General features: G+C 40.1%; 1 protein-coding gene across 2 annotated transcripts; it reads left to right on the top strand.

The window, feature by feature from the left end:
* Positions 1-27,385, top strand: ERAP1 (endoplasmic reticulum aminopeptidase 1). Of its 2 annotated transcripts, XM_018560226.1 has the most exons (19): positions 1-549; positions 3,311-3,449; positions 4,134-4,268; positions 6,236-6,356; positions 6,448-6,602; positions 8,789-8,902; positions 10,930-11,061; positions 11,298-11,429; positions 12,342-12,416; positions 13,840-13,851; positions 14,410-14,567; positions 15,598-15,677; positions 17,337-17,520; positions 18,378-18,534; positions 18,634-18,818; positions 22,810-22,968; positions 25,692-25,832; positions 25,918-25,999; positions 27,183-27,385. In XM_018560226.1, the coding sequence occupies exons 1-19, from the start codon at positions 59-61 to the stop codon at positions 27,327-27,329; spliced, it is 2,799 nt and encodes a 932-aa protein (XP_018415728.1). In that variant the 5' UTR covers positions 1-58; the 3' UTR covers positions 27,330-27,385. The 2 variants fall into 2 exon arrangements, with proteins under 2 accessions (XP_018415728.1, XP_018415726.1); XM_018560224.1 differs by lacking the exon at positions 13,840-13,851.
* The last annotated feature ends 63 nt before the right edge of the window (positions 27,386-27,448 follow it).

Raw genomic sequence — 27,448 nt, 5'->3', positions numbered from 1 at the left:
ACAGTGGGCTTCTGCCTAAATCCAAGGCAATCATTGTCACAGAACAGATAATATAACCATGAATAGTCTATTTTACACTGGACTTTTCTGTATGACATGGACCGTTTACTCAGTGTCCTCTGTGGCAGTGAGTGCTGGGGACAGGGACAGTTCTAATAACAAGTTTCCATGGAACAATCTTAGGTTACCCAGTTATGTCTTTCCTCTACACTATGACCTTCTTATACACCCAAATCTGACCACATTCACTGTTAGTGGCCTGGCTAAGATCACCGTTGTTGTCACGCAGCCTACCAGTTCTGTCATTCTGCACAGCAAACACTTGAAGATTACAAAGACTAGCATGGAGAGTAAGGTGGGAAGCAGCCTGGTACAACAAGATGTACTACTACTGGAACATCCTGCAAGTGAGCAGATTGCACTACAGCCTGCAGAACCCTTGAATCCTGGGAAAAACTATACTTTGTACATAGAGTACAATGGTAATCTCTCTGAAAGCTTCCATGGATTTTATAAAAGTAGCTACAAAACCCCGGATGGAGAGGTCAGGTAAATGTGCTTTTCAGTTTTCATGCATGAGCTATTAGGTCCTAAAGCAAATCCATAAACTACTGTGCAAATTCAGGATACAGTAATACCTTGGTTTAAGAGCATAATTCGTTCCGGTAACATGCTTGTAATCCAAAGCGCTTGTATATCAAAGCGAATTTCTCCATGGGATATAATGGAAATTCCGATGATTTGTTCCACAACCCCAAAATATTCATATAAAAATGATTACAATACTGTACTGTAATATTATACTGTACAAAATATAAAGAAAAATAAACCAAATACCGGTACCTTCGTGGCTGGTGTGAGGGGGACAAGAGAGAGGAGGATCATTGTGTAGGACGACTTTCACTATCACTAACGGAATCACTGCTATCTCTTGACTCAATAGAATCTTTTTCATTTCGTGAAACCTTAACAAGGAATCTATCCAATGTGACATTGCATTGTCGATAAACAGACTCATCGCTCGCACTGCTACAGCCTTATTCGGGTGGTGCTTTTCTATAAAATTTTGCTCTTATTGCAAGACATTGCTTGTATATCAAGGCAACATTTTTCAGAAATGTTTGCTTGTCTGGCAAAACGCTCTCAAACCAAGTTACTTGTAAACCAATGTATTACTGTATAAACAATTCACTGGTGCAAAAACTCCCATCTGTCCCCTGAGAAACCATGTTTTCACCCATGTTGTGCTGCCATCTTGCCATTCACACAGTATAGAGAAGGAAAAGCCAGGCTATCATTCACAGTTACATAGTTATATAGTATTTGAGGTTGAATAAAGACATAAGTCCATCAAGTCCAACCTATTCCTGATCTGTGCATATGTATACACACACACACACACACACACATATATCAGTTCATTCTTAAGTGTACCTGTACCCCTGTATGTTATGGTTTCTCAGGAAATCGTCCAAAAGCTTCTTGAATGATTCCACATTCTTAGCTGAGATCACTGCCTCCGGCAGCGAGTTCCAGACCCTAACCGCTCTAACTGTGAAGAACCCCCTTCGCCCCTTGTGCTGGAATTTCTTATCCACCAATTTTAGGTGGTGGCCTCTAGTCTTTGATACGGAGTTAATTGTAAAGAGTTTGTTGCTAATGTTGCTGTCACCATTGAACAATTTCTACATGAAAATCATGTCCCCCACTTAATCTCCTTATTTCCAACGTGAACATGTTTACCACAGTTGGTACCTCAAAGAACCCTTCACCCCCTTATTGACAATCAGCAGGGTACATACATTAGCGTCAGAGGGAGTGGTAAAAAATTGAATCATTATTAGTCATTAGTAGGGATCATTGGTAAGGATGAGATTCAGGTTTGTGTTGAGCAAGGGCTCAACCTGAACCCAGCCCGTTCGCAGACTAGGTGAACTATCTGGACAACATTGGCCAGTTCACCTGACCAAATCCCCGGCTGCTTTATGTGAAGGAACAGCCGGTTTTCCCCAGAGACATAATTGACCATATATAGTCATGACCATTTTTGGTCAGTGATGTCACCCAGGATCCCCAGGACTCTTGTTTACATTACAGCAGCTTCCGGGGATCTGTGATGTAGCAGTGGCAGCACAGTGGTGGGTTGTTGTGGCGGCTGTGAAACATTGTCGGGGAGCAGGTTACTGTGTACATTGCTGGACAGGGTGATTGATAATGGATTTACATTGGAGGATATTGTTTACACCTTTTTTTGGCAGTAAAGGACTTTTTCATGTAGCCTGTGTTTTTTTGGTTTTTTTTCACTTTAATTATTTGTGGGAATGGGTAAGAGGTACTGATGTACCCCTGTACTCATTACCTCGGTAGGGGCTGGATATCTGGGGGCAACATTATTTTAAAGATTCTTATAAGTTGTGCCCCCCCACAAACCCCCACATCTTCTTTGGACACAAACAAGACAAAAAAAACACGTTGCCTTTTTTTGAAAGAACAGTCCATGTTGAAAAAAATATTGTAGGGTTATCCTTAAATTCCCAACAAGGTCAATGAGTACCCACAAAATCCCCAGCTGTTTACTTAGATACAGTAGCCTACAGCCTGTCATTTAGCGGCGGGGCAACATTGTTGGGTGGTGTGTTGTCATTAATTTTTTACTTTTAATTCTTTGTATGAATGGATAACGGCTACTAGCACTCCTGCACTCATTTCACTTGGGGGGTGTATCTGGGGTCCCTCTTATTATAAAGAGTTCCTATAAGTTCACCCTTCCCACATCCTCCGGTTAAATAAGGCATGGGGGTAGAGGCACATGCTCTCTGGCTACCCAGGCTGTATGTCTGGACAAGGACCTAGTTGTAAATTTATGAGGAACCCCACACTTTTTCTTTATTGCCACTTTCAAATTACTACCTTGTACTCTTCCGTAACAACACATGCAGCTTTAAGGCATTCCCCAAGCATGTTATTTAAAGGATTTGTGTATTTCAATGTTACCCTTTAAGCCGTATGAACACTAATAAATGTAAATAATCACAAGGGCTTATTGAGCAAACACAAGCAAATGTAGAACACTTATCCATAGCAACTAACCATTTGTCATCACTCACATTGTGCCCAAAACCAGCTCCAACCCAGGCTTTTATTTTTTTTCCTCTTTTGCGGCAATTTCTTTTGCCAGGCTGTACACCACATAATATTCAACCCACTATGATAGTTCTATACTTCGCTGTCAGAAGCACCTGCTAAGTGAAATCTTGTGTTTTTCCATTGCACACGTATAAATCTTCTTCTTATATAAAATGTCTTCCAGAGTTCTGGCTTCAACACAGTTTGAGCCCACAGCAGCACGGTTGGCTTTCCCTTGTTTTGATGAGCCTGCCTTCAAAGCCACCTTCTCCGTAAAGATGCGACGGGAAGCAAGACACAGTGCTGTATCCAATATGCCCATAGTAAGTGTATGAATGTAAATTTTATGAGATAAAATGCTCAGCAGTGAAAGATGACTGAACATACTATGTATAACCTGTGCAAAGAACCAAACTATTACTTATTTACCTTTCTTTAAAAGATAGTTTACTTGTAATGGATATCACAGTTATCATCATTTGTATCCATGGTGTAGGTTAAAGAGCGCCTTCACCTTGGGGGTGGTCTGAGGAGAGGGCACCAATTCGTACAGTGAAGTACAATATTTATTGGGAACACACTAGGGGGTAGCAACGCTCGCTGCATTCAGCAATGCCAGCAACTGGGATCCTGGGCACTACCATTTTCCCTGTTCTGGCCTTGCCTCGGTAAGCATTGCTTGTGAGGTAGAAACCAGCACCTAGTTCATATACTGAAATCAAGTGTGCTGGGGGAGAGGCTTGAGCATATATGGTTCAACCATGTCTGTTCTAAGAGGGATCCCTACCTCAAAAACCTAGAAAAGTTATTTCTGAACAGAGAATATAAGCCCCATACTAAAATCGGTCATGTCCATAGAACTACCCACATACCACAAAAGACAGAAAATGGTCAGAACTGACCCTGATTGGTGCATGCGGTATCTTTGGTGCAGCCTGCAATTGTCTTTATCTATGTATAATCCATATTTTCCAAGCTCACTAATTCCTGGAACTTTCTCTGTCTAGGTAAAGACTGTGGAACTGGGTGGTGGGATCCTAGAAGACCACTTTGATGTCAGTGTGAAGATGAGCACATATCTTGTAGCATTTATTGTCTCAGACTTTAAATCTATAAGTGAGGTGACAAATCGTGGAGTAAAGGTAAGGACTTAACTGCAGGCACATATAAAAATAATTTATTGCAGTCGTCTATCCCTTTACAATAATTGAATGCATTTTAAGTAAAACTGCCATATTTTCCCGAATCTGTCTTGATATCGGCCTCCTGTTATCCCTTGCACAGCATCACATGGACTGGAAGGAGGGAAGGTAATTAATTAGGGCCAATCAGGCTCCGCTGCATGCAGAAGTGATGACAGGGAACATGCTGACAGGAGAGAAGAGTGAGCAGAAGGATGACTGTGTGTTGTTGCTCATTCATTCTCAGCATTTTTCTGCAGGCCTAGAAGAGACAATACTATATTCTTTTACTCTAACAAAGAAAGTGGTGGCAGCCTCCTGGCTCTGTTGTCTATCACAGTTGTATAAAACCCAAAAGAGTAGCTGGACAGAACTACAGAATAATGTTATGGCTTCTTGCGATTACCACAAAACAGGAATTAAGCACATCACACAAAAGAAAATAATTCAGTTGTACAAAAGACCATCATACACCAATTTCATAAGCAGGTCCTCAGGGAGAAAAGTGCTATAGAAATAGTATTATTATTGTTATTGTTAATATTACTATTATTATTATTATTATTTATTGTCATACAATTAGACAAGAGTAATTGCATGTCTTTTCCCTGAGTTTCCTGACATCTTGGATATCTGTGTTAGGGACAGATAAAACATCCAGTTATGCAGGAAAACAAATGATGACATTGAAAGAAATATGAACCTGAAATACAGATAAATTCTCACCAATGCATCTCTGGATCATGTTATGAAGTCACCTGTGTGTAGAGGGCATTTGGGACATCTGTTACCTGTTCTTATGGCTCCTTCTTCTAATACATGCCTAGATTACAGGGGGTGTCCTGCTATAAAACCCAGTACTGTATGATATGGAGCACGTGTCCAGTTACTATCACATGGATGGACAGGAACAGGTAGCATGGACAGCTAGTGTGGTTTTGAGGGTATGATTTTATTACAGGTCGACATTAAAGCAATCCTTTACATTCCTCAATCAATCAAATATGCTGGTAGATATGAGATTACATAGTTACATAGTATTTGAGGTTTCATAAAGACACAGGTCCATCCTATTGTGTATATGAATGTGCTTCTGCATGTGTATTAGTCCATGTGTGATATTGTTCTTAAGAGTAGCTGTACCCCTGTATGTTACGGTCCCTGAATAAATCGTCCAAACGTTTTTTTGAACGATTCAACACTCCCAGCTGAAATCACAGCTTGCGGCAGCGGGTTCCAGACCCTAACCGTTCTAACTAAGAAGAACCGCCTACGCCCCTTGTGCTGAAATCTTTTCTCCACCAATTTTAGGTGGTGGCCTCTAGTCTTTGTCATGGAGTTTATCGTAAAAAGTTTACTGCTGATGTTGCTATCCCCGTTAATCATCTTGTACATCAGAATCATATCCCCCTTAATCTCCTCACTTCCAGCGTGAACATGTTTAAATGTAGTAACTTTGTCTCATAGCTTTGGTCCTCCATTCCCTTAATTAGTTTGGTTGCCCTTCTCTGGACTCTTTCCAGCTCAAGGACATCCTTTCTGTAGATTATTAATAAAAAAGGACCTCTGATGCATTCAGAGGCTTAAAGGTGCTTTGCCATCTGTCCTCAAGGCTCCTTGATAGCTTCTGTGGGCAACTCAGTGGTTGTCTATTGATGCCATATTCAGACTCTCAGAAATATATTTATACATATGGCCAAACCTTTTTGTGTCAATGGCTGTAGAAGGTACTTCTAATAATGTTTCTTGTCAATATTTGCTGGCTGCTATGAATTGTTACATTATGGAGCAGAAAACATGTTTTGTTTAGCAATCCAATACATTAGAAAGCCATCTAAAAGTTTAATTTTTTTTTATTACTAAGTGTAATGGAAAGGTTCCTTTAAACCTCATGTATTTTATGTTCTTCGTGACTTTTTTGCTCTTAGATATCAGTTTACACTGTTCCCCACAAGATAGAACAGGCTACATATGCTTTAAGTGCAGCGGTAAAACTTTTGGACTTTTATGAAGAATATTTCCGTATTCCATATCCATTGCCAAAACAAGGTACCGTGCTTCTGGCTAGTGTTAAGAATCTTTTTTCAGGTTGGTAATTTGTGTTACTAGTGTTGATTATGGACTGTTACTTGTTTTAAAGATCTTGCTGCGATTCCTGACTTTCAGTCTGGTGCAATGGAAAACTGGGGCTTAACAACATACCGAGAGTCCTCTTTACTGTATGACCCAAAGACATCCACAGCCTCTAGTAAACTCTGGATCACGATGGTCATTGCTCATGAGTTGGCACACCAGGTGGGTAGCAGTTTATCTATAAGGTTATTTGGTGACTTTGTGAAACAACTGCTGAATATCTTGGTTGAAAGCAAGCTTTTTATGAATATCAATATATACAGTATTTCCGAGGGCTTAATTGTTTTGAAATGCCATTTCAAAACCCAGTCTAAATGACACCTGTAGTCATCCTGTTCATATTTCTAAAGCATTTTCATTATTGGACCCCGTTACTTACCAGCAATAACTTTGAGCTGTGGCAGCTCTGAGTTTCTGTACAATCTCCATCCTCTCCCCTTAGTCTCTGATGTGGATCTTGCTGTGTGCCACAAACAACCCCATTCTAAAGAGCCAGAATCTAACAGGGTTATTCACAAAAGGGTGAAGAGTTTGGAGAAAAGAGGAGAAGGGAACAATCTAGGACAACATAGCTGAACTGGAAAATGAGCTGAATGGGAGAATTTTTTCAAATCGGCTATTTTGGACTAGATGCAGGGGCGTAACTAGAAATCACAGGGCCCCATAGCAAAATTTTGTATGGGGCCCCATGATTTCTAGTTATACCCCTTGCAGAGCCCACTCGAGATCCCACCTGAGGGTGACCCTGCAGAGCCCACATAGACTCTCTATGGTGGGCTCTGCAGGATCACCCTCAGGTGGGCTGGTCGCACTCCTTACCTCCTCCGTCGCCGGGACCGCCTCCTTCTTCGTCAACGAGGCTGCCTCCTCTCCTGCTGCCGAGCACGGGCCCGCCTCCTCCTCCACTGCCGGTGACGTCAGAGGCTCGCGACGTTGATAGAACACCGGGTCCAGCCTGCTCCCCCGCTGCTGCTGGCTCTAATTGACTGTGGAGACGAACGCGCCGCTGCACAGATGATCTGAATAGCGGCGTGTTCGTCTTCAGACGCCAGTGAAAGCCAGCAGCAGAAGATCCCATAGCGACCCAGGCAGCCCGCACGGCATCTGGCCGGGCCCCACTTTGCCCCGGGCCCCATAGCGACCGCCTGGGTCGCTATGGTGATTGTTACGCCACTGCCTAGATGGTTCACTTCTCCTGCCTTCCCCAAGCTCTTCACCATTTAGTGAATAACCCTGTAAATAACTACTAAAACCCAAAGTGCAGATGCTTCTTTTCCATGGTTTAAATTGACATATTTCTTCTAGTGACTATTGTCTCTCGCTATTAAGTTACAGAGAGCATACATTTATATACACTGTGATAGTATTGTACCCAGTTATCCTTTTAGATGCTGATATTTTCTATGGACCTTTAAACCCTCCCCCTTTCTATCCCCTGAATGAATTTCTTTATATCTAACTAGTCAGGCCACAATTTTAGATTTTAGCTCAAGGTAGCTCTGTATTATTAGTTTTGAGCTTCTGCTGAAGCAAAGAGGGTAGGAATTGAGAACTATTAGGGCTTGTATATATGAGTTTTGTTTACATACATTTAATGTGCGTTTAATTGCATGTCAAATGCTGGTCAGCAGATTCCTATTTTGACTGTTCTGAGGCTGCGTTTTGCCTGCTTTGCATTGAGTTTCTGTGAATGCAGCATTTCTTGCATTGCAGGTAATACATCTCAAATGCAGCCTTTTACGTTCAAACACATTCTTATGAGATGCACTGCATTTTAATGTATAAGCCTGACAGCATTGACAACAACGCCCTCACAGAACTCAGTGGAAAAAAAAATCTTAACCATTGCCGTGGTGCTACCTCTGCACTGCAAGGGTTGAGTGCTAGTTTATGTTTAGGTTCAAAAATAACAACGTTTTTCTTTGTTATCTTCGGAGCCCGCCGGCTGTGACAGCACTCACTCCTGACTGTCTCCTCCTGCACTGCAGCGATTATATGTCCCTCGGCATCCTCACATCCAATACACAGTATATAGAATGTGATGACTCACGGGACCTTAGACCCGTGAGGGGGAAGGGCTCGGTCTAAGAGCGAGCCGGCTCTGTGGATAAGGTGAGTATAACTTTGTTATTTTTTTAACTTAGACAAAAACAAGCACTTAACCCTTGCAGTGCAGGGGTAGCCCCGCTGAAAGAGCTAAGAACATTTTCGCCATAGTTCTGCTTTAAACAGTGCTGAGATTCTTCAGAGTCTTCGCACCCTCTTATACTTTAAGAATCCTATTGTATGTCGTATAAGCTCTGAATTTGTGTCTTGTCTAGTTATAACAGTGACTTTCCTTTCTTCAGTGGTTTGGGAACTTGGTGACAATGGACTGGTGGAATGACCTATGGCTAAATGAAGGTTTTGCAAAATTTATGGAGTATATTGCTGTTAACATCACCTATCCAGAACTGCAAGTTGTAAGTTCCACAGTAATAAGCTCAGCTCACTAATTTGCATGATTAGATCTCTCCAACTGATGTAGGCACTTTTATCAACCAATATTGTATGTCTCCAAATAGAACCTCACTTGCATGTTTCACTGATCTTTCTTGGAGTGTTTATTGACCTCTTTTATAGAAATTGTGAAGCAGTGCTAGACAGTCAGATACCCTAATGGGATGCAGCACTTGTATGGAGGTATGGAGGAAGAGGAAGCATTTCTTATGGAAAATGGATTTCTGCAATGTTCAGTCACAGGTTTTAGTAGGTTGCACTATATCTACGACTAAATCCATGACTTGTACCATGTCCCCTTTGGCAATCGCTGCTGCTCTAATATGTTTTGCTCTTATCTATTTAAAGAAATTCAGAAGCACTGAGGTCCTTTTTTCTGTTCACCACATAATTTAATTTTAGCATTGTGGTCTAATACTTTACACCTTGTACAAATGCATTTAAAGGAGAACTATGGGGTGAGGGAATTACACTCATCCCCATAGTTAGAGCAGATGTGTGACATTGAAACTGTCACACGTCGCCTCTATTGATTGGGAAGTGAGTGAAAACATACCGCCGCTCGCTGACTTCCCGATTATCTGCCTGCAGAGAGTGGTGACTATCAGTCACTGCTCCCCATAGGGATTCCCCCTCTCCGATCCTCCAGCGTTGAGTGAAGGGATGGACGGGAGAGGGGGCGAGCATAGCTGGCTCTGCCTCTAGATAGGCAGAGCCCGCTGTTCATCAGCCAGGGGAGTGAATCTCGACAGTATTGTCGGGATCTGTCCCAGCTGCGGCGCTCTCGGCATATAGCGGGCAATAGCTTGCTCTGGATCATTGACTCACAAAGGATTGAAGCATGAATGAGAGCCGCTGACTATGCAACTTTAAAGTGACACTTAAGTCAGGAGTTAAATCTTAAAAATACATTCAAGTACCTTAACTATTAACAAAAATGTGTATTTTTTGTGTATTACTCAGCTGTAGATCCTCAAATCATCTCTGAATTGGTGCTGACACTGTCCTTCCTTCTGGAGGGTGGCTACTTTCGTTTCCCATGGTCCCTGTGTGTGTTGTAAAGTAGCCACCCTCCAAACTCGCTCCCATGATGGACTACAATCTCACTACAAATTAGTAAACTAAACCTGAGTTCGTAACATTGCTGGTGTAAAAGTGACACTAAACTCATGAGATAAATCCTAAAAATGCTTTCAGCTACCTTAACTATTAACAAAAATGTATCTTGTGTATCACTCAGGGGCAGATCCTCAAATCATCTCTGAATTGGTGCTGACACTGTCCTTCCTTCTGGAGGGTGCCTACTTTTCTTCCCCATGGTCCCTGTGTGTGTTGTAAAGTAGTCACCGCTCCAAGCTCGCTTCTGTGATGGACTACAATCTCAATACAGATTAGTAAACTAAATGTGATATCCTAGTCCATCACAGGAGCGAGTTTGGAGTGGTGGCTACATTTTTGTTAATATTTAAGGTTCTGGAATGCATTTTTAAGATTTAACTTCTGAGTTTAGTGTCACTTAAAAATTAAGTGAGCATTGCAGATTTCCATATTTTTATCTCGGCTGGTTGGCTTAAATATATGGGTTACCATCAAAGCCTTTTAAAGGTAAATCCAGTCATTCGTTCTGTCAATCAGTAAGCTACTAATTCTTTACAGAAAATGCTAAAGTCCTGCAAACTAAAAAAAAAAACAAAAACAGTAAATCGTTTCTTTCTCATAATAAGAATGGAGTAGTGCTGGGGAGTGAATACTTAGAAAGGGCACATTTATATACAGTATATGCTGCACCTATAGTTACAGAAGGCCATTGTTGGGAGTTTATTGAGGATATCGGGTTGTGAGGCAGTGTGGGCCAGCCAAGTACTTAGAATCAATGCTTAGAATATAAAAAGTGCTGTTCCGAGTAGGCTATGTCTCATGAAAATGTTTTGATTAGATTGTGTACTTCATTATTTGTGGAATTAAAAAATGTGATTATGGTTTTCCACAGGAAGACAAATTCCTAGACAAATGTTTCACTGCCATGGAGGTAGACTCGCTGAATTCATCCCATGCTGTGTCTACACCTGTAGAGAACACTGAACAGATACATGAGATGTTTGACGAGGTCTCCTATGATAAGGTGATAAATGATTGTTTACCTATGAAGACTGTTACAGGTGTGGCAACGGTTCATCTAGCCACTAATAGGCCTTGTTCACACTTGCTGTGCACGTGAATGTGCGACCTGTATAGATGCGCTTGCCACGGTCAGCATAGGGCATCCCATCCATTTATTTACAAGAAGGAATCATTTTTACATTAGTCTCTCTTTGTGTTTTCAGATAAATTATATCATTCTGTAATCTTATTTTGCAGGGTGCTTGTATCCTGAACATGCTGCAGGACTACATTGGTGCTGAAAGTTTTGAAGCTGGGATTATAAATTACCTGCGTCGTTTCAGTTATCGCAATGCCAAAAATAAAGACTTATGGGACAGTATGACTAATGTAAGTTCGCTTGAATTTCTGTACATATGTCACAACAAATTCACATCAGATAGGAATAATTACATTCTAAACTAAAATGGTCTAAATTAAATCTTTTGTTGGTGAATGGGGTATACATCATGGCAATCGAAGGATTAAAACATGCTTATGGCTGCAACATCATAAATTAAAATCAACTCCTAACCTGTTGGCCATAGACCCAACACGGCACCTTTGCCCCCCCTTTTTTTCAGATCCCCCCCCCCCCCCCCCTTGTGACAGCTATATATAAATGAAGAAAACTATTTAATTTTTTTTTTTTAAAACACAAAAATGATAAGACACAGTTGCAAACACATAACAAATACATATATGCACAATCAGGACACGCGGACACATAAAGGTCCTCTGTTTTGTACACACATTGGCTATCCCCACATACTTTTGAGGCATAAGAATAATTTTAGGAACATCATTTTAATGTAGTGCTGCACAGTTTACAAAATAAAACTTTTCAATCTAAATTGTTTCTTTATTTTGTTTTTTTTCCCACAAGTCCTTTCAATGTTTAATCTAGATGTATGAGGGATTTATTATATTGACACAGTTTCTAGTTTTAGAGATTACATTGTGTTTGTGTCAATAATGATTTTAGTGTACTTTTTGTAAAAACATTTATGCACTAATCATGGGATATACAAAATGAAGTACACTATAAGTTCCCTACTTGTCAGAAAAATATGGTTTGGGGTGAAGTGGGAGCGAAATGTTTGCTGTTGAAGAAATGGTTTGATTACAACACTGTAGCGGACTTGTAGTAAGTTTATATCATAGGAAAAAGTATAGCGCAGATAATTGACTTAGTCAGACTGTTTATTGATGTTTCGGGTGACAAAACTGATTTATATATGTAATCTGCATTATAATTGTCAGATTTGCCCTTCGGAAGGAACAGCCAGTGGTAATAAGGAAGAAAGCGGGTTCTGCAGAAAGCAAAGCCAAAAATCTGTAAGTTTAGAATTTTTGGAATCTGTCATTCTGGATAATGATGTGTTATGTGTTACTTCCTCACTTGTTCCATTAAAAAATAATGCACTTTTTATTAAAGTAGTATAAAACTCTCAAACTTTTTTCAATAACGATCCCAGCTATAACAAATATACATTGCCCAGTAAAGTATTTTACATTTTTGACCAAGCACTTACAGTCATCATGTTTCCAAACAGCTCCAACTTTCTCAACTATGCCTCCCTGAACTTCCTGTCCAGTACAGGATCACAAGGGACAGATCAGTCTTTAGCAGCTGTTCCTCTACTAGCTGGAGGGAGAGGGAAGGAGTGGAGAGCAGGAGGGATAGGAGTCACTTGTCTTACTGTGGCTTTTTGTTTGTGTAGACACACACAATTTACTAACACACACAACAGTGAGTCCATAGGACCCTACAAGTGAAAGGAGCCCCCCTAAAACAGGATATCAGAGCCAGTGTTCAGAGGATCATCTGATTCTGCAGGAAATTAAATCTTTTAAACAATAAAGAAGTAGCATCCATTGTAAGTGATTTCATCAGCATTTGAAATAGCGGGAAATAGAAGGAAATAACCTTGCAACTATCTAGGACTAAAGAAGTGCTGGAATAGTCATTATTTTGAGTGATTAAATAGCTATAGAATTTATATGAGCAGGAATAAATGATATTACCATTGATGTTTAAGGTTTGCTATGCCAATGCAAGGACAGGAAAATATATACATTGTTTTCACTAGGACCTGTCCACACCAAGCAGTTGTGTTACAGTGTATTGGGCAAAGTCCTGCATACTTTATTTTAGGCACGTTGACCTACATTTGGTAATGCAATACGTATTAAAGTCTATGTCAGGGCAAAAAACATAGTGCATCTCTGTAATGCATGCCATGTTTCCTCATGTTCTATTCCCTTTAAAATACAGACATTTTTTTTATTGATAAATCCAGTAGGCTCCTAACTTCCTATTTGGGCTGACAACAGGGCATTTTTGCTGAACTCAAATCCCAATAATTGTTGTCAGTTCTGCCTAAGTTCTCTTCTGTTGGAGTACATGATTTCACCTACCTCCAACCCCTCTCTGTCCCTCTCCACATGCATACATTGATTTCTTTCCCAGCAAAATAATGCTGCTAGCTTGGCTCCCAAGAGCCTGTCCACACACTGTGTAGAGGAAAATGGCTCTTGGTGATGTCGTTCTGGAAGTGTGTGTACACAGATAGCAAGGGTAACTTGCCACAAACTTGTGGCAGGGTTAAATTGTAATTCTTGTTAACTTGCTGCACACATTCCTGGCAAGTTGTAGAGTTGCAGAACACTTGCAGCACAAGTTCTAGTTGACACTTTTTGAATTTGTTGCAAATTTGCTTGCCATGCCTACAGCAAGAGTTCTGCAGGTCTTAGCAAGAGCTCTGCAAGTGTATAGCACTTTTGCAAAGCACGTTGACCTGGAGACTTGCAATGCAGACTTGCTGGAATTATGCAACAAAATTGTGAAGCTTGGCAAGTCTGCAAAAGTTTAGCATTTCATATTCAAACTTGCAGCTCAATTGCTTGCTATCTGGGTAGGTCTGTTGAACTTTAATTCAAGAGAAGCCTTCCAAGCTGGGAACTTTCACTGTGAAAGCCACTTTTCCAACAATGGTGATATTAGAAATAGCCAATTTTCCTGATCACCTAAATTGTTAAACAGCCAACACACACTAAATTCTGACTGTTCAGATCTCCTTTAGATTTCCCAGCATCTATATAGTGTGCAACCTAATTGATTTAAATTGAATAGATTGTTCAAGTCGGCTTTTGCACTGCATAACTGTGTAGTCAAATTGTTATCTCTCTGTCTAGGGGATGTCCACCAAAGCTCTGTTGGCTGGATCTTTCTAGCTTCTGTTGTTAGGGGACACTGGTATGAAATAAAATATGGAACTGTTCAGAGGTTTGTTTTCCTGGCTATCACCATTCTGTGTTTATTTTTTAGCACTGGACAGAGGACGGTATCATTGATGTAAAGTCAATGATGAACACATGGACTATCCAGAAAGGTTTCCCATTGGTTACTGTTACAGTGAAAGGAAAACAGGTCCATTTGCAGCAGGAGCATTATCAGAAAGGAGCCAAAGACTCCGAATCAGCTGGGTAGGTTAAACACTGAACTAGCATTGGGGTTTATTCAGACTGTAGGCAGTGCCATGGCATTGTACCTAGTAGTCTTTATCAGACATAAAAGGAAATAGAATGTATTATTAGATGTTTTCTCTTAGTGAAATTCAGTAGAATGATGGATGTTATCTGACTGTTTGGATAATACCTTTACTTTACCGTGCCAGTTTTTTTTTACATTCACCCTCGGTGTCTTGAGATATTACAACTGAATGTGTTCTAAAAAAAAAAAACATATTGTAGGTCAGTCATGTAACACGGTATAAATCTGTGCACTATGAGGACCACATTTACAATTAAACTTTCCACTGTGTACCACCATCCTACACTTCCATTATTTGCTCTAATCCTATTTATAGGAACAGAACAGACATTTGCAGTCTGTGGGTTAAACCCTCATAATGTCTGCAGTGCCTGTCACTGCCATCGGTAAAGTGTATAAATTGTTTGAGGTGGAGCTCCAGGAAGTAAGTTTTTTGCAAACTTACATTGGTCCATCTTAACTCCATGTATCCATATCTGATATCCAGAGGGCCACTGAGGATGCTGAATCCTGTAGAATCACTGTAGTATTCTGCCCTGCATACAGTGATAGTTTTGATCTTCCATATGCTGCTCCAGTGGCTTCTCTTCTGCACACTGAACACAGGGAGTCACCCACTTGGCACCACAATCATTCAGAGAATGCCTTGTATATTTCCAATATATACAAGGTCTTCTCTGATTGGTGGTGATTGTGACATCACCGGCCCCCTCCTCTCCACCTCGTCTGATTAGAGAAGGCCTTGGATGCATTGAAAAAAATAAAAGGTATTCTCTGAACGGTGGTGGTGTTGCTGCGTGAGTGCTTGAAGTGGTCTCTTCTGCACATAACTCTTTGGTCCTCCTAAGTAACAACTACACTGAAGAGTGGTACAACCAGTTCTTCACATCCTGTTGTTTATTTGTTCTTAATTGTCCTGTTTTTAGCATTATAACTTGTATCTGTATCATTTTGTTATTTTAGGCTGTTGTGGCATATCCCATTGACATACATAACTAGTAAAACAAACAAAATTCAAAGGTTTCTTCTAAAAAACAAGAGAGGTGAGTTTCTGATATTAGACAATTATGGTAGTGTTAACATTTTGTAAAAGCTTGATTTTCCGGCGGGGGTTTCTACTATTATTATTCTTGGAAAATTGACATGTGTGAAGGAAGTGATCTTGTACTGAACCAATACCATCCCAGCCAGCTTGACCTGACCAAGGCACATGGGCTCACTTGCACAGATATGAGATGTCTGGGTTCAGTCTTGGCTGGAAATGCAGGTCTTTTACTGTCTTATACCACATAATCCAGATTTTAAGGGATGATGATTGTTGGTTGACATGTAAAATCCAGCTTCAGCTGCAGAGAAAAAATGGGTGGGAGTATTGCAGCTTTTAACAGAAGATTAATTTTGGTCCACATTATTGAGTATATTAAACTATTATTCCCTGTTATACAGTAGTTTGTAATTTGCAGTCTGTCATAAGACCCCTTCATTGTTCAGGCTTAGTTTAAAGTAAAACTCTAGCCAAGAATAAAAAAATAAATTAGGATATTTGGGTGATTAGGGACACTAAATCTCTTTGAGCACTTTCATCTCTTATTTGTATAGCCAGTAAATTTTATATACAGTAAAGGGAGGTTTTAGTCATAGCCCCCAGGAGTAAATCAATATAGAACAGTATACAATAGTACAAAATGTATTAAATATACAAAAACACAACATACATACAACACAATAGTTAAAACTCAGAAAGAACTATATAGTGCACTAATCATGTAACCCAATCTGAGTGACAATGCCACAATGCATAAAGAAAAGGTGAAGAGCATTTGACAATGCCAGACCAGGATTTAAATGTAGCACAAAGCAATGCTTAAGGTCGGTCACATGCCTTTGAATTGCAGTAACACTCACAGGGTACTTTATAGCAGATCTTCTAGGAAGAAGAAACTGAAAGTCCATGAGGCAGAAACCATTTCTTGTGCTGCCTGTAAAGGATGCCACCAGAGAAATTGCACTTCTATAATTATAGTAATGCTTGTGCCCAGCTTTTAAAGTATGGCAGCTTATATCTGAAATATGGCCGAGGTTTAACCATTCTGAATAGATGCTGGCAGTTGAATCATCCACCAGCATCTTTTATCTCTCAGGGATGTTGATCCAGCTCCAGATATAATCTGGCCACTTAGATCTAGTTGTTACAGAATGGAAGATGCAATGATTGCATCTGTAGTTCAGCCACCTCAAGTGATGAGATCCCATGCCTGTTCATTTACTGCAGAAATTATTAGTGAGCATTACTTTTCTGTTGGATTATCTATTTGTTTTACATGTTGAGGAATCCTGTAGGAATATCTAGATACTTCCTACTACACTGGGAGTAATTAGACTCAATGGTAGAGGATGGTAGATTTAAATCAGACAGATGTTTTCCCAGTCTTGTCGTCACAGAAAACTCAACACAAGAGTCTACCTATATCCCAAATCATTTTAATTGTCATTAAAGATTTAGTTTCTACCTGCTGCTCAGCTCATAAGAGATCAAATCAGACCAAGGACATGCTCAGTCACATCAGTCCATTCGCATGCAATATCCAACAACCACATTAGAATTGCATATTAGTGTAAGATGTTATAATGACATTAGCTATTATTGTACACTTGTGAAAAATATATTTATTTTGATGAGTGGGATTGCATTTACTTTTTAGATGTCCTGTTCTTGGACGAAGAGGTGGAGTGGATAAAGTTCAATGTAGGAATGAATGGCTACTATATTGTTCATTATGAAGGCGATGGATGGGATGCATTGATAAAACTCTTGCAGAAAAACCACACAGCTGTCACCAGCAATGACCGCACCAGTCTAATTAACAATGCCTTCCAGCTTGTCAGGTAATTGACAGTTTAGATGAACATATTCATCCAGTTATAAAAGTGATTATACTGATTGAACGTCATTTGATCAAATAGCAGTTTCTGATTCCTGCCCAATACCAAACTGATTTCTTGGTTGATACTTTTCAAAGATCTGATGCATGTGCAGCCACTTCTTTTGTAGCCTGTGGATGTATGTACCAGACAAAGATACACCTGCCTTATGGGTGACATGAGCTGAAAGACTTGCTTTAATAGGGGCATCATAGAAAATGCAGAGTTTTATTGTTAGCGGGTCTATTTCTGGACTTTGAAGCACAACTGCTGCACTGCAACCCCACAGTGTCAATTAAGATAACAATGAATCCTAATCTGAAAAGGTGAGGAATTCTGGGCTCACCATCCTAAATAGTAAATTACCTAATTTACTATTTAGGATAGTCAGCCCAGATTTGTCAGCAAGTGTGGTAGCTTAATGTGCGAGGTAGAGCTAGTGGGATTGATTTAATAAAACATTGAAGAAAATAGTATATGTTGCAAATGGCAGTCAGTCACATTTCAGCTGATGCAGAAAGTGAAAATCACAAATTGAATAAGCTCCTGCAGACATTTCTGTTCTCAAGTTTTGGTAATTTGGTCCATTGCCTTCACCTGCTTGTTACTAGCAGCCTCTTTAGCGCTGTTCAGCCAATGCGATTGTAGAAATTTGGTCAGTGACCCTTTTCCATGTGTTAAACATACAAAAAACTAATTTGAGTATAATCTTATTAATGAGATGTTAAAAAGCTAGTCCTGATGTCATATACTGTAGAGCATTAGTAAAAATGTACAACTAGTAAATTATTTACATATGTAATGTTTATCTTGTTACATAGTATTGGACTTCTACCAATTGACAAAGCTCTCAGTCTGACAAAATATCTGAGAAAGGAGGATAAGATCATGCCGGTCTTCCAGGGGATGGACGAGCTGATTCCTATTTATAAACTGATGGAGAAGAGAGACATGAAGGAGATTGAAGAGGAAATGAAGGTAACCCCAGAGAAAAGACTACATGTTCTGTAAAACGTTGTATCTGTGCCATGTTAGTCTGACTGATGTATATATATCTGCATTGTTTCTTTCCTGTAGGCTTACATATTAAATCTTCTGCGTGGTCTCATTGACATTCAGTCCTGGACAGACGATGGCACAGTATCCGAGAGGATGCTTCGCAGCTCCCTACTCCTCTTCGCATGTTTCCGCAAGTACCAGCCATGTGTAGACAAGGCCAAGGACTATTTCACCAAATGGCAGGAGTCCAATGGCACCATGAGGTCTGTTATATGTACTAGATATGTTTTCCATTACTTATAGTATAATATTCATTTACATTAGTTTAGGGCTGCAGCCAACGATTATTTTCAAAATCGATTAGTTAGCCGATTATAAAGTTCGATTAATTGGTTAATCGCCGCTGTATAATGTACAATATTGCACAACACACTTTTTTTTACTTCCACCGCTCCAAGTTTGCTCCAGTGATGGACTACTAGTTTGTATTGAGATTGTAGTGCATCACAAGAGCAAGCTTGGAGCGGTGGAAGTAAAAAAAAGTGTGTTGTGCAATATAGTACATTATACAGTGGCGCAATGCAGAATACCAGCAGCTATAGAGGAATACAACAAATCGCAGCAATAGTACATTATACAGCGCAATGCAGAATACCACCAGCTATAGAGGACTACAAATCCCAGCAATAGTACATTATACAGCGCAACGCAGAATAACACTAGCTATAGAGGAATACAGCAAATCGCAGGAATAGTCCATTATACTATAATGTTCTATTGCTGTAGCTGGTGTTATTCTGCGTTGCGCTGTAGAATTTATTATTGCTGGGATTTGTAGTCCTTTGTACTTGCTGGTATTCTGCAGTGTGCTGTATAATGATTATACGGCGCAGCACAAAATAACACCAGCTACAGAGGAATACAGCAAATCGCAGCAATAGTATATTATACTATAATGTACTATTGCTGGGATTTGTAGTCCTCTTTAGCCGGTGTTATTCTGCGTTGCGCTGTATAATGTACTATTGCTGGGAGTTGTAGTCCTTTATAGCTGGTGGTATTCTGCAGTGTGATGTCGCATGCGGCGAGGAGAAGAAGCGTGCGAGCCGCACGCAGGCCAAACAGGCCAAACTAATCGAACTTCAGCTAATGATGGAAAACGTTGACAACATTTTCCATCATCGATTATAATCGACTTAGTCGATTAATTGTTGCAGCTCTACATTAGTTGGTTCTTTTCTAGTTTACAAATTAATTAATCAAACGTTATACTAGTAACATGATAATGATTGTAGCACATTGTGTTGTTGAGTACAGTACATTGGTTTTAGCTGCAGTGGTGACACAGGGATTTAATTAGGTATGAAAAATATAGCCGGTGGAGCCTTGATTGTGATTCAGCCATATGGTAGCAAATAGAGTTCTTTACCTCTTCCACTCTCCATTGAAGGTAGAGGGGTTAGTGAGGCATAAAACTAGAGAACGATACCCATTTTAAGCTGTGTGAAGTGAAAGCATCTTTCAAGCGCAAGATACTTCACAGTTTCCCTGGCATTCAGGGACGCTTGTTTTTTTTCCGAGCAAGTGTTTCATTTAAGACTATTAAAGTATTTGAGTGGAAAGAATTGTAACCTTTTTCTCTGCTCCCATCCCTTTTAAAGCAAATAAATTCCATTCTCACAGGTATTTCTGAGGGCAAGATGTAATGGAGTGACAAACATATCGTGTTAAACACTTATAAGCACTGAGAAAATTAACATAGTCTAACCCAGATTACAAACATAAAACACTCACAGGATATTTCACTTCTAGCTGTAGGTCTACCACCTCACATTCTGGAAGTATGGGAAATGTTCCTTAAAGTGACTCTAAACTCAGAAGTTAAACCTTAAAAATGCATTCAAGTATCTTAACTATTAACAAAAATTATCACAGGAGCGAGCTTGGAGCGGTGGGCTGCTTTACAACACACACAGGGGCCGTAGGGAATTAATGACTGGATTTACCTTTATAAGGCTTTGGTGGTAACCAATATATTTAAGGGAACCAGCCAAGATAAAAATATGGAAATCCGCAATGCTCACTTAATTTTAAAGTGACACTAAACTCAGAAGTTAAAAATGCATTCCAACCTTAAATATTAACAAAAATGTAGCCACCGCACCAAGCTTGCACCTGTGATGTACATTTAGTTTACTAATTTGTATTGAGATTGTAGTCTATCACAGAAGCGATCTTGAAGCGGTGGCTACTTTACAACACACACAGGAACCATGGGAAAGAAAAGTAGCCACCCTGCAGAAGGAAGGACAGTGTCAGCACCAATTCAGAGATGATTTGAGGATCTGCCCCTGAGTGATACACAAGATACATTTTTGTTAATAGTTAAGGTAGCTGAAAGCATTTTTAGGATTTATCTCATGAGTTTAGTGTCACTTTTACACCAGCAATGTTAGGTGGCATTGCCCAATGCAGTCCCAGTGCAAGAACAAGGCAAATAGTCTTATCTTCTGTGGGGTTTATTCACACCAATGCACTGCGTTTGTGGGCAGTCCCTAGCTGTCCCCATGTACAGTGCAAGGCTATTGGCCCTGCAATGTTCTTGATGACATCACGTGGGACCACCAGCCAGGAGTGCCTTAGAGAAGACGCTGTGATGGACCAATGAAACAGATGGAGGAAGGCTGCAGGAGCAAGGAACAAGATTAATACGTATAACACCTTATTCCTCTACCCTCAGACTTAACAAGCATGTGCAGGGTGGGTGGCTTTAAGGCTCAATTATATACCTTCAAAAATAAACCGATTTTACAAGTAGAATCCTCACATGCATGCCGGATATATCTCACCCACCCTGCCAACCACCCTTTCCCTGCTCCGGTTAAGAACCTGGCTCTGTTAGGACTGTTATTATTGTTTGGTAATGTTAAAATCGTTTAGAAAAGTGACTGGGCAAATAACAAAGAAGTGCAGCATAGAAACAAATAAACGTTTTCCAGTTTGGCCAGTGATTTTTTTTTTAACAACTAGAGTTAGTTAGTAGTTCTCTTGTAAATGTGTGTTTTTTAGCACCACACAAGGAATAATGGTTAGAAAAATGAAAAAGTGAAAAAACAGTGCAGCTAAAGACTAGAAAAAAAGGAGAAAATCTTTAGCGAAGAAAACATGTTTTTCTGGCTAATTGCTGCAGAGCAATTCACACTAACAGTGAGTAATAACACTGAGTAATTATTGCCATTGGCTGTTCAGATGATCATTCAATAAGCAGCTGCTCTGGTTGGAACTTCATCTGTAAAGGTGACAGCAGATCCCAGTGCGGGAATGACTAGTGCGCGGTAATGAGAAGTTTAATTCCAATAAATGAAGTTATCCTAAAGATGTAAACACCAGGGATGTTCAGATACCAGTGCCGATACTTGCCATTTTCACAAGAACTACCAGGGTTGCAGCGGTTGCAGCTGGTACCTAGCTCTGGCTCTCGACCACTGTCCTGATATCATTAGTCGACTTTGTTGTAGAAAAACTGTCACATGACAATAAACAAAAATGTATCAGTACTTGTATCTGTGAGAACAAGTATTGATACTTGTACTTGGTCTGGAAAAATGGTATTGGTGCATTCCTAAATATAACAAATCATACATTGAAACAGGGATGTACAAATCCCAGGAGCCCCATAGCCAATGCTCCCTAAAAATGACAGCTGCCTCCTAACTTTTAAATCTCTCTCTAGTCTAGTCTTGGAGCTGGAAAAGTATCTGTGCTTGTACCGAGTATGGTACTTGGTATCTGAACATTCCTAGTAAATACTGCAGAGGGCCTTGAAATTTTATTAAATAAGGGGTCCCATATCTTTCTGGACAACCAGAGAGCTAAGATATGATCTTCATACCAATTTAGGTTCCAATACTTGCAAGTCTTTTAGACTGTAAGCCCTCAGGGGCAGGGCCCTCCTTACCATCGTGTCTCGATTTGTATTGTGATTGTAATGTCTTCCTTATATTGTAAGCCGCTGCACAAACTATTGGCGCTATATAAATCCTGTATTATAATAATAAGTCTTTTGTTTGTGTGCTGCCCTGGGCAGCAGCTTTCCACGCTTTAGTAAAATGTCCCTGGTGGTGTTTATGCACACAATATATTAAATATTTATTTTATGTTCCACATCCTATGTTGTGGCTCTTATTTTAATAAGGTAAATTGATGAAAAGCAACCTGGTATTTTGTAAAATATTGCACTTTTTTTTTTTATAGTTTGCCACGTGATGTTGTTACGGCTGTCTATGCCGTGGGAGCCCAGACACCTGAAGGATGGGACTTCTTGTTTGAGAAATATCAAACTTCTCCAACTGGTGAAATGCATCTGATTGAATATGCCCTGACTCTTACTCAGGATAAGGACAAGTTACAATGGTAATGACTTGGAGTAGTTATGCAATGTAGTCACACACTAGTGTAATCCACACATCTAAAACCTAACATCATTCTGCACAGGGAACCGTCATTTGTAAAACATTCCGTTGTAAATGATTTTTTGAAAATCAACAATTTCACAGTATTTTTTCATTTTTTACTACCTAGGTTTCTCCATTGATTTATGGTTTATATGTGTAAACTAGAAATTTCCAGCATATGTTCTTCTGCACTGGTTAAAAAGAAGTTCTGAGGTGTTGAGGGTGTTTCCAGGTGCAGTCTGTATTGAGGATGGTTGGACTGAGTGCGAATGCAGTAGGGGGCGATTGGTTCCACAAGAAGGTCATGCAACACAAAGCAATTTTAGGGCCACATTCAGAGGCCAGGCACAATAAAGTGACTTAGATCACAAAGATCTTCCATACAACTGCTGCAGATTTTACCCACCCGAAGCTAATTTTTGTAATTATGTAAAATGCCATAACAATACGCATCTGGCAAGACTGTGTGGCCACCCAAACCTACAACACTATCCACTTCTGGCAAGATACTTAACACCCTCACTTACCAAGGCTGTGTTACCATCCACACATAGCAAACTCCTCAGCTCCCTCATCTGTCAAGGCTCTCTGGCCAGCCTTACCCTCAAGACTACTCTCTGTGGCCAACCTTAGCCTTATTGCCAGCTATTAACTCTACCTACACCTGACAAGCCCCTCAATTTTATTATCTGCTCAGGCTCTGTTACTGCCCTTACCTGTCTCACCACATTCATCTTTCAAGGTTGAATGGCCATTCACTCCCTCACCCGGCAAGCCTTGTCCTGAACAAAACACTTGTCTGTAGAGGCTCAGTGGCTAGCCTTTCCCTTAACTCTACATACATCTTGAAAACCCTGCCAAAGCTTTTTTTGCAGACCTTACCTTTATTGCCTACCTCCTCTGGAGAGGTCCTATTGCCAGGCTTACTACATTCAATGCCTGTCCCATCAAGATATGTACTTTGGCATATCTTGGCTTAGCTGTGGGGTGCTGTAAGTAAGAATTGCTGAGAGCTATTGCAGAAGTCAATGTTGTTGTGGTTAAGGTAGATGACGGTGGTCTTGTAGAAAAGGGTGGTCAGAGGTGGTCAGGTACAAGTGGTGTTGTGGGTAAGAGTGGCTGCAGAGCAATGGAAGGGCACAGTGGTCTTGTGGGTAAGGGTGGCAAGCTGGAGGTGGTGTTGTAGGTAAAAGCGGCCACATAGGGGTGCTGTTTTGTTGTAGGTAAGGGCAAGGGTAAGAGATGTGCTGATCTCGTTCTGAAAACCTACATACTTGTACCATGTCAATTACATAGTACTGAAGCTATTGGCTTAGCATTGAGCCAGGCAACTAGCAAAAGGAGAGGCAATAATGGCAGCCTAAATATTTATTTGTCTTTAAAATATTACCCAACTAGCACAGGAAAGAGTTTTGTGAGCGGGCTGCACAAAAAGAGTTAATGTGGAATAGAATTCTGTTGCTGGTTCTCAGGGCTTCTCCCTTAGCGTGCACAGTAAATTATGCACATTATGGGAAACTTACCTGGCAAAGCACCCTCCTCCAGTGCTGCAGCGGCTGCAGTACTCCTTGTTGCTGCCCTGACATCTTCGCCCGGGCTTCTTCCAGGTTTGCCATCTTTGGCCATCTTAAATGGCTGTCCTGGAATGATGCAACTCCCAAGCATGCGCATGGGAGTTAATTTAACCCGCTACCCGGCAGATTCTGGAATTGCGTAATTTTTTTTAAGGTGTACTTTTTAAAAATACATTGCTAGTAGTTATGATTTATTTTTATTTTTTTGCAGAAGAGACATACAGAGTCTTTTCTGTAATGAAAACCTGCCTGCTATCATTGTTTTTAAATAGCAGTTTAGTTTTTAGAAGAATCAAACACTGCCTCCCATGCTCAAATCAAACATCAAATGCCCGTGTATACTGTCCCTAACAGTGCTCTTTAAAGTTTAGGTTATGGCAAAACTTTTTTTTTTTTAGGTTTGAATAGTGTGCTAGACTCTGTCAAATTTTAATACCAATATATAAAGTCCAATGAGAGTGCCAAACAAGATAGTAGGAAGGTCCAAAAACATGTAATAATGGAATGGGTTCACAAAGCACAGCCAACGTGTTTTGGGGATACTCATACCTCACCCTTCTTCAGGGCTATTAGATTTAGGGTACAAAGAATTGTGTAAATAAATATGTAAAATCATCAGGATATAACAATCATAACCAGAATCATAAAAACTTATGTAGAATCATGTATGAAAAGATACAAGAAGAATGGAGCAGAAACATCCAGCTGTAATGAATAATACAGGTAATACAAATTGAGTAAAACATGGATGAAAGTGACATCCCTTTAAAAATAAAACTTATTTCAATATGACCACCTTGGTATCATTATCAAAACATTATTTGTAGATGAATAATCAAATAATAAAAAGGTGCATGACTGTGTGTGTTGGGACAGCTGGGGAGATTCACCCCTCTATTTGTCCTGGTGACCTTTATCACTAAAATAAAAAGGCAAACCAAAAATTGTTACCAGTGCGAGAGGTGAGGAGACATTTCCTAATGGAAATACATAGTCCAGGGACAACTAAGACAGAAAAAAACATTTTTGCCTTTACATATACTGTACTTTCATTTTACAGCCCAGCTAAACCTTACAGACTTCAATTATTGTTGTACATTTTTTTTAGGTTAATGGACGAAAGTTTGAAAGGAGATCTTGTAAAAACTCAAGAGCTTCCCCATATGGTTGTCATGGTGAGCAGGAACCAAATCGGTCATAAGCTGGCCTGGCAGTTTCTAAAGGACAACTGGGATCAGCTGACTCAGAAGTAAGCTGCTTGTAGTGTTAATACACATTTGTGCTATCTGAGCATTTCTGCTATCTTCACATAATGATCTTCTGCCTGGTTCTAGGTTTGAGCTGGGATCGCGCACCCTTGGTGATATGGTTGTTGGGATTACGCGCCTGTTTTCCACAAGAGAATGGCTGGAAGAGGTTCTAGTATATTTTTATTGTTACTACATTGCTGTCATATGTATTCAGTGCAAACACAGGAAATTCCCCATTGATTTGTGACCTTTTGTGCAGCTTTTGACTTTTCCTTGATAAAAACATCTGCAGTCTCAAGCTTCCTTTGCTGACTGCTGGTGTGAATTGGTAAAACAGCAGAGCCATTAGAACAATGGTTCTTTACAGGAACTGCTGAATTTCTTTTATTGGGCCATATCTGCTGAACACTGTAATCAACAGGGGCTGGGGAAAATATGAACCCTGAAATATTACTACAAAGAGGGGACCCAATGGTACAGGGTATTTTAATTGTTCTTGGAATCACTTTTGAACAAAAAAATACCCATTGTCATAATTAACTGAAGACACAGTGGTCTACAGATGACCACCTTCAGCGTGGAAAATTCTGCTGTTGGGGACACATTGCCTGCAGCAGAATTTTTGAGGAAAGGTTTCTATTTTCTGTATGTAGTTGCTTTCTCACTTGCTCAGAACACTGCAAAATCTCACTCATTAGCTGGGAGCCACAAGGCAGTGACATGTATCTGGTCTGGCCAGCAATTCCAAAGCACAAGGAAAGTGCTCAGGTAGCAATCCTGTTGCTGGTGAGTATGCATGAGTGCCAGGATTGCTCATGTGACATCAACCTAGCAGTGCGCATGGTTTCTGTCTGTCAGCACTCTTTATGACCACATTGACTTTTAGGAGGACTGCTCCAAACCATAAGGGGGAACAGTAGCATGAACAGCGCTAAATGGAAGTGGCTGATACAGGAACTTGATATTACTGGGATGCTGTCACCCTCTGACCTGGGCTAACGTTGTAACCCTACTATGTACAGGGGCAGATATGGCTGCGATAGTGAGATGACAGAGTTTATCTCCAGGGTGGGAAGAAGTGCCCGAATGGCATCCTTGATGGCTGAGAGGAAAGAAAAGCTTCTACCTGAAACGTTTGCTTTTCCTGTCTTACCTGCACCCGCTTTCTTTGCCTCACATTTAATAGATGACTTCAATAAATTGCTCAAGCTTAGGGTGACCATGTAACTAAACTGTACAATGGAAAAGAACTTCTAGTACGTTTGGGTCAACAGATTTTTGTGAACTTATTTTCTGCCTCATTTGACACTTTGGCCTTACACTTGTTTTATCTTATTTTTGTTTGTCAGGTGACAGAATTTTTTGATTTGTTGAAAGAAAATGGCTCCCAACTGCGGTGTGTTCAACAAGCCAAAGAGACTATTGAGGAAAACATCAGGTGGATGGACAAAAACTTTGATCTTGTCAAAAGCTGGCTGGACAATAATCGTTCATAAATTGGTAATCAAGGAATTAGTCTAAATGAAATCTTTCTTTTTAAAAAAAGATTTTTAAAAATTGAGAAAAATATTTGGGGCGGGGGGGAGAGAATTAATAAAAACTGGAGCAGAGAGAA

Source organism: Nanorana parkeri, unplaced genomic scaffold (assembly GCF_000935625.1).
Source record: "Nanorana parkeri isolate BGI_ZX_2015 unplaced genomic scaffold, ASM93562v1 scaffold441, whole genome shotgun sequence".
Lineage (NCBI taxonomy): Eukaryota > Metazoa > Chordata > Amphibia > Anura > Dicroglossidae > Nanorana > Nanorana parkeri.
Note: the sequence above shows the minus strand (reverse complement) of the source record. Positions and strands in the feature narration are given on the sequence as shown.

Coding starts and splice junctions, on each gene's coding strand:
- ERAP1 (XM_018560226.1), top strand. CDS start 59: ATGAATAGTCTATTTTACACTGGACTTTTCTGTATGACATGGACCGTT. Junction 550..3,310: donor ACCCCGGATGGAGAGGTCAG/GTAAATGTGCTT, acceptor AATGTCTTCCAG/AGTTCTGGCTTCAACACAGT. Junction 17,521..18,377: donor AATGCCTTCCAGCTTGTCAG/GTAATTGACAGT, acceptor CTTGTTACATAG/TATTGGACTTCTACCAATTG.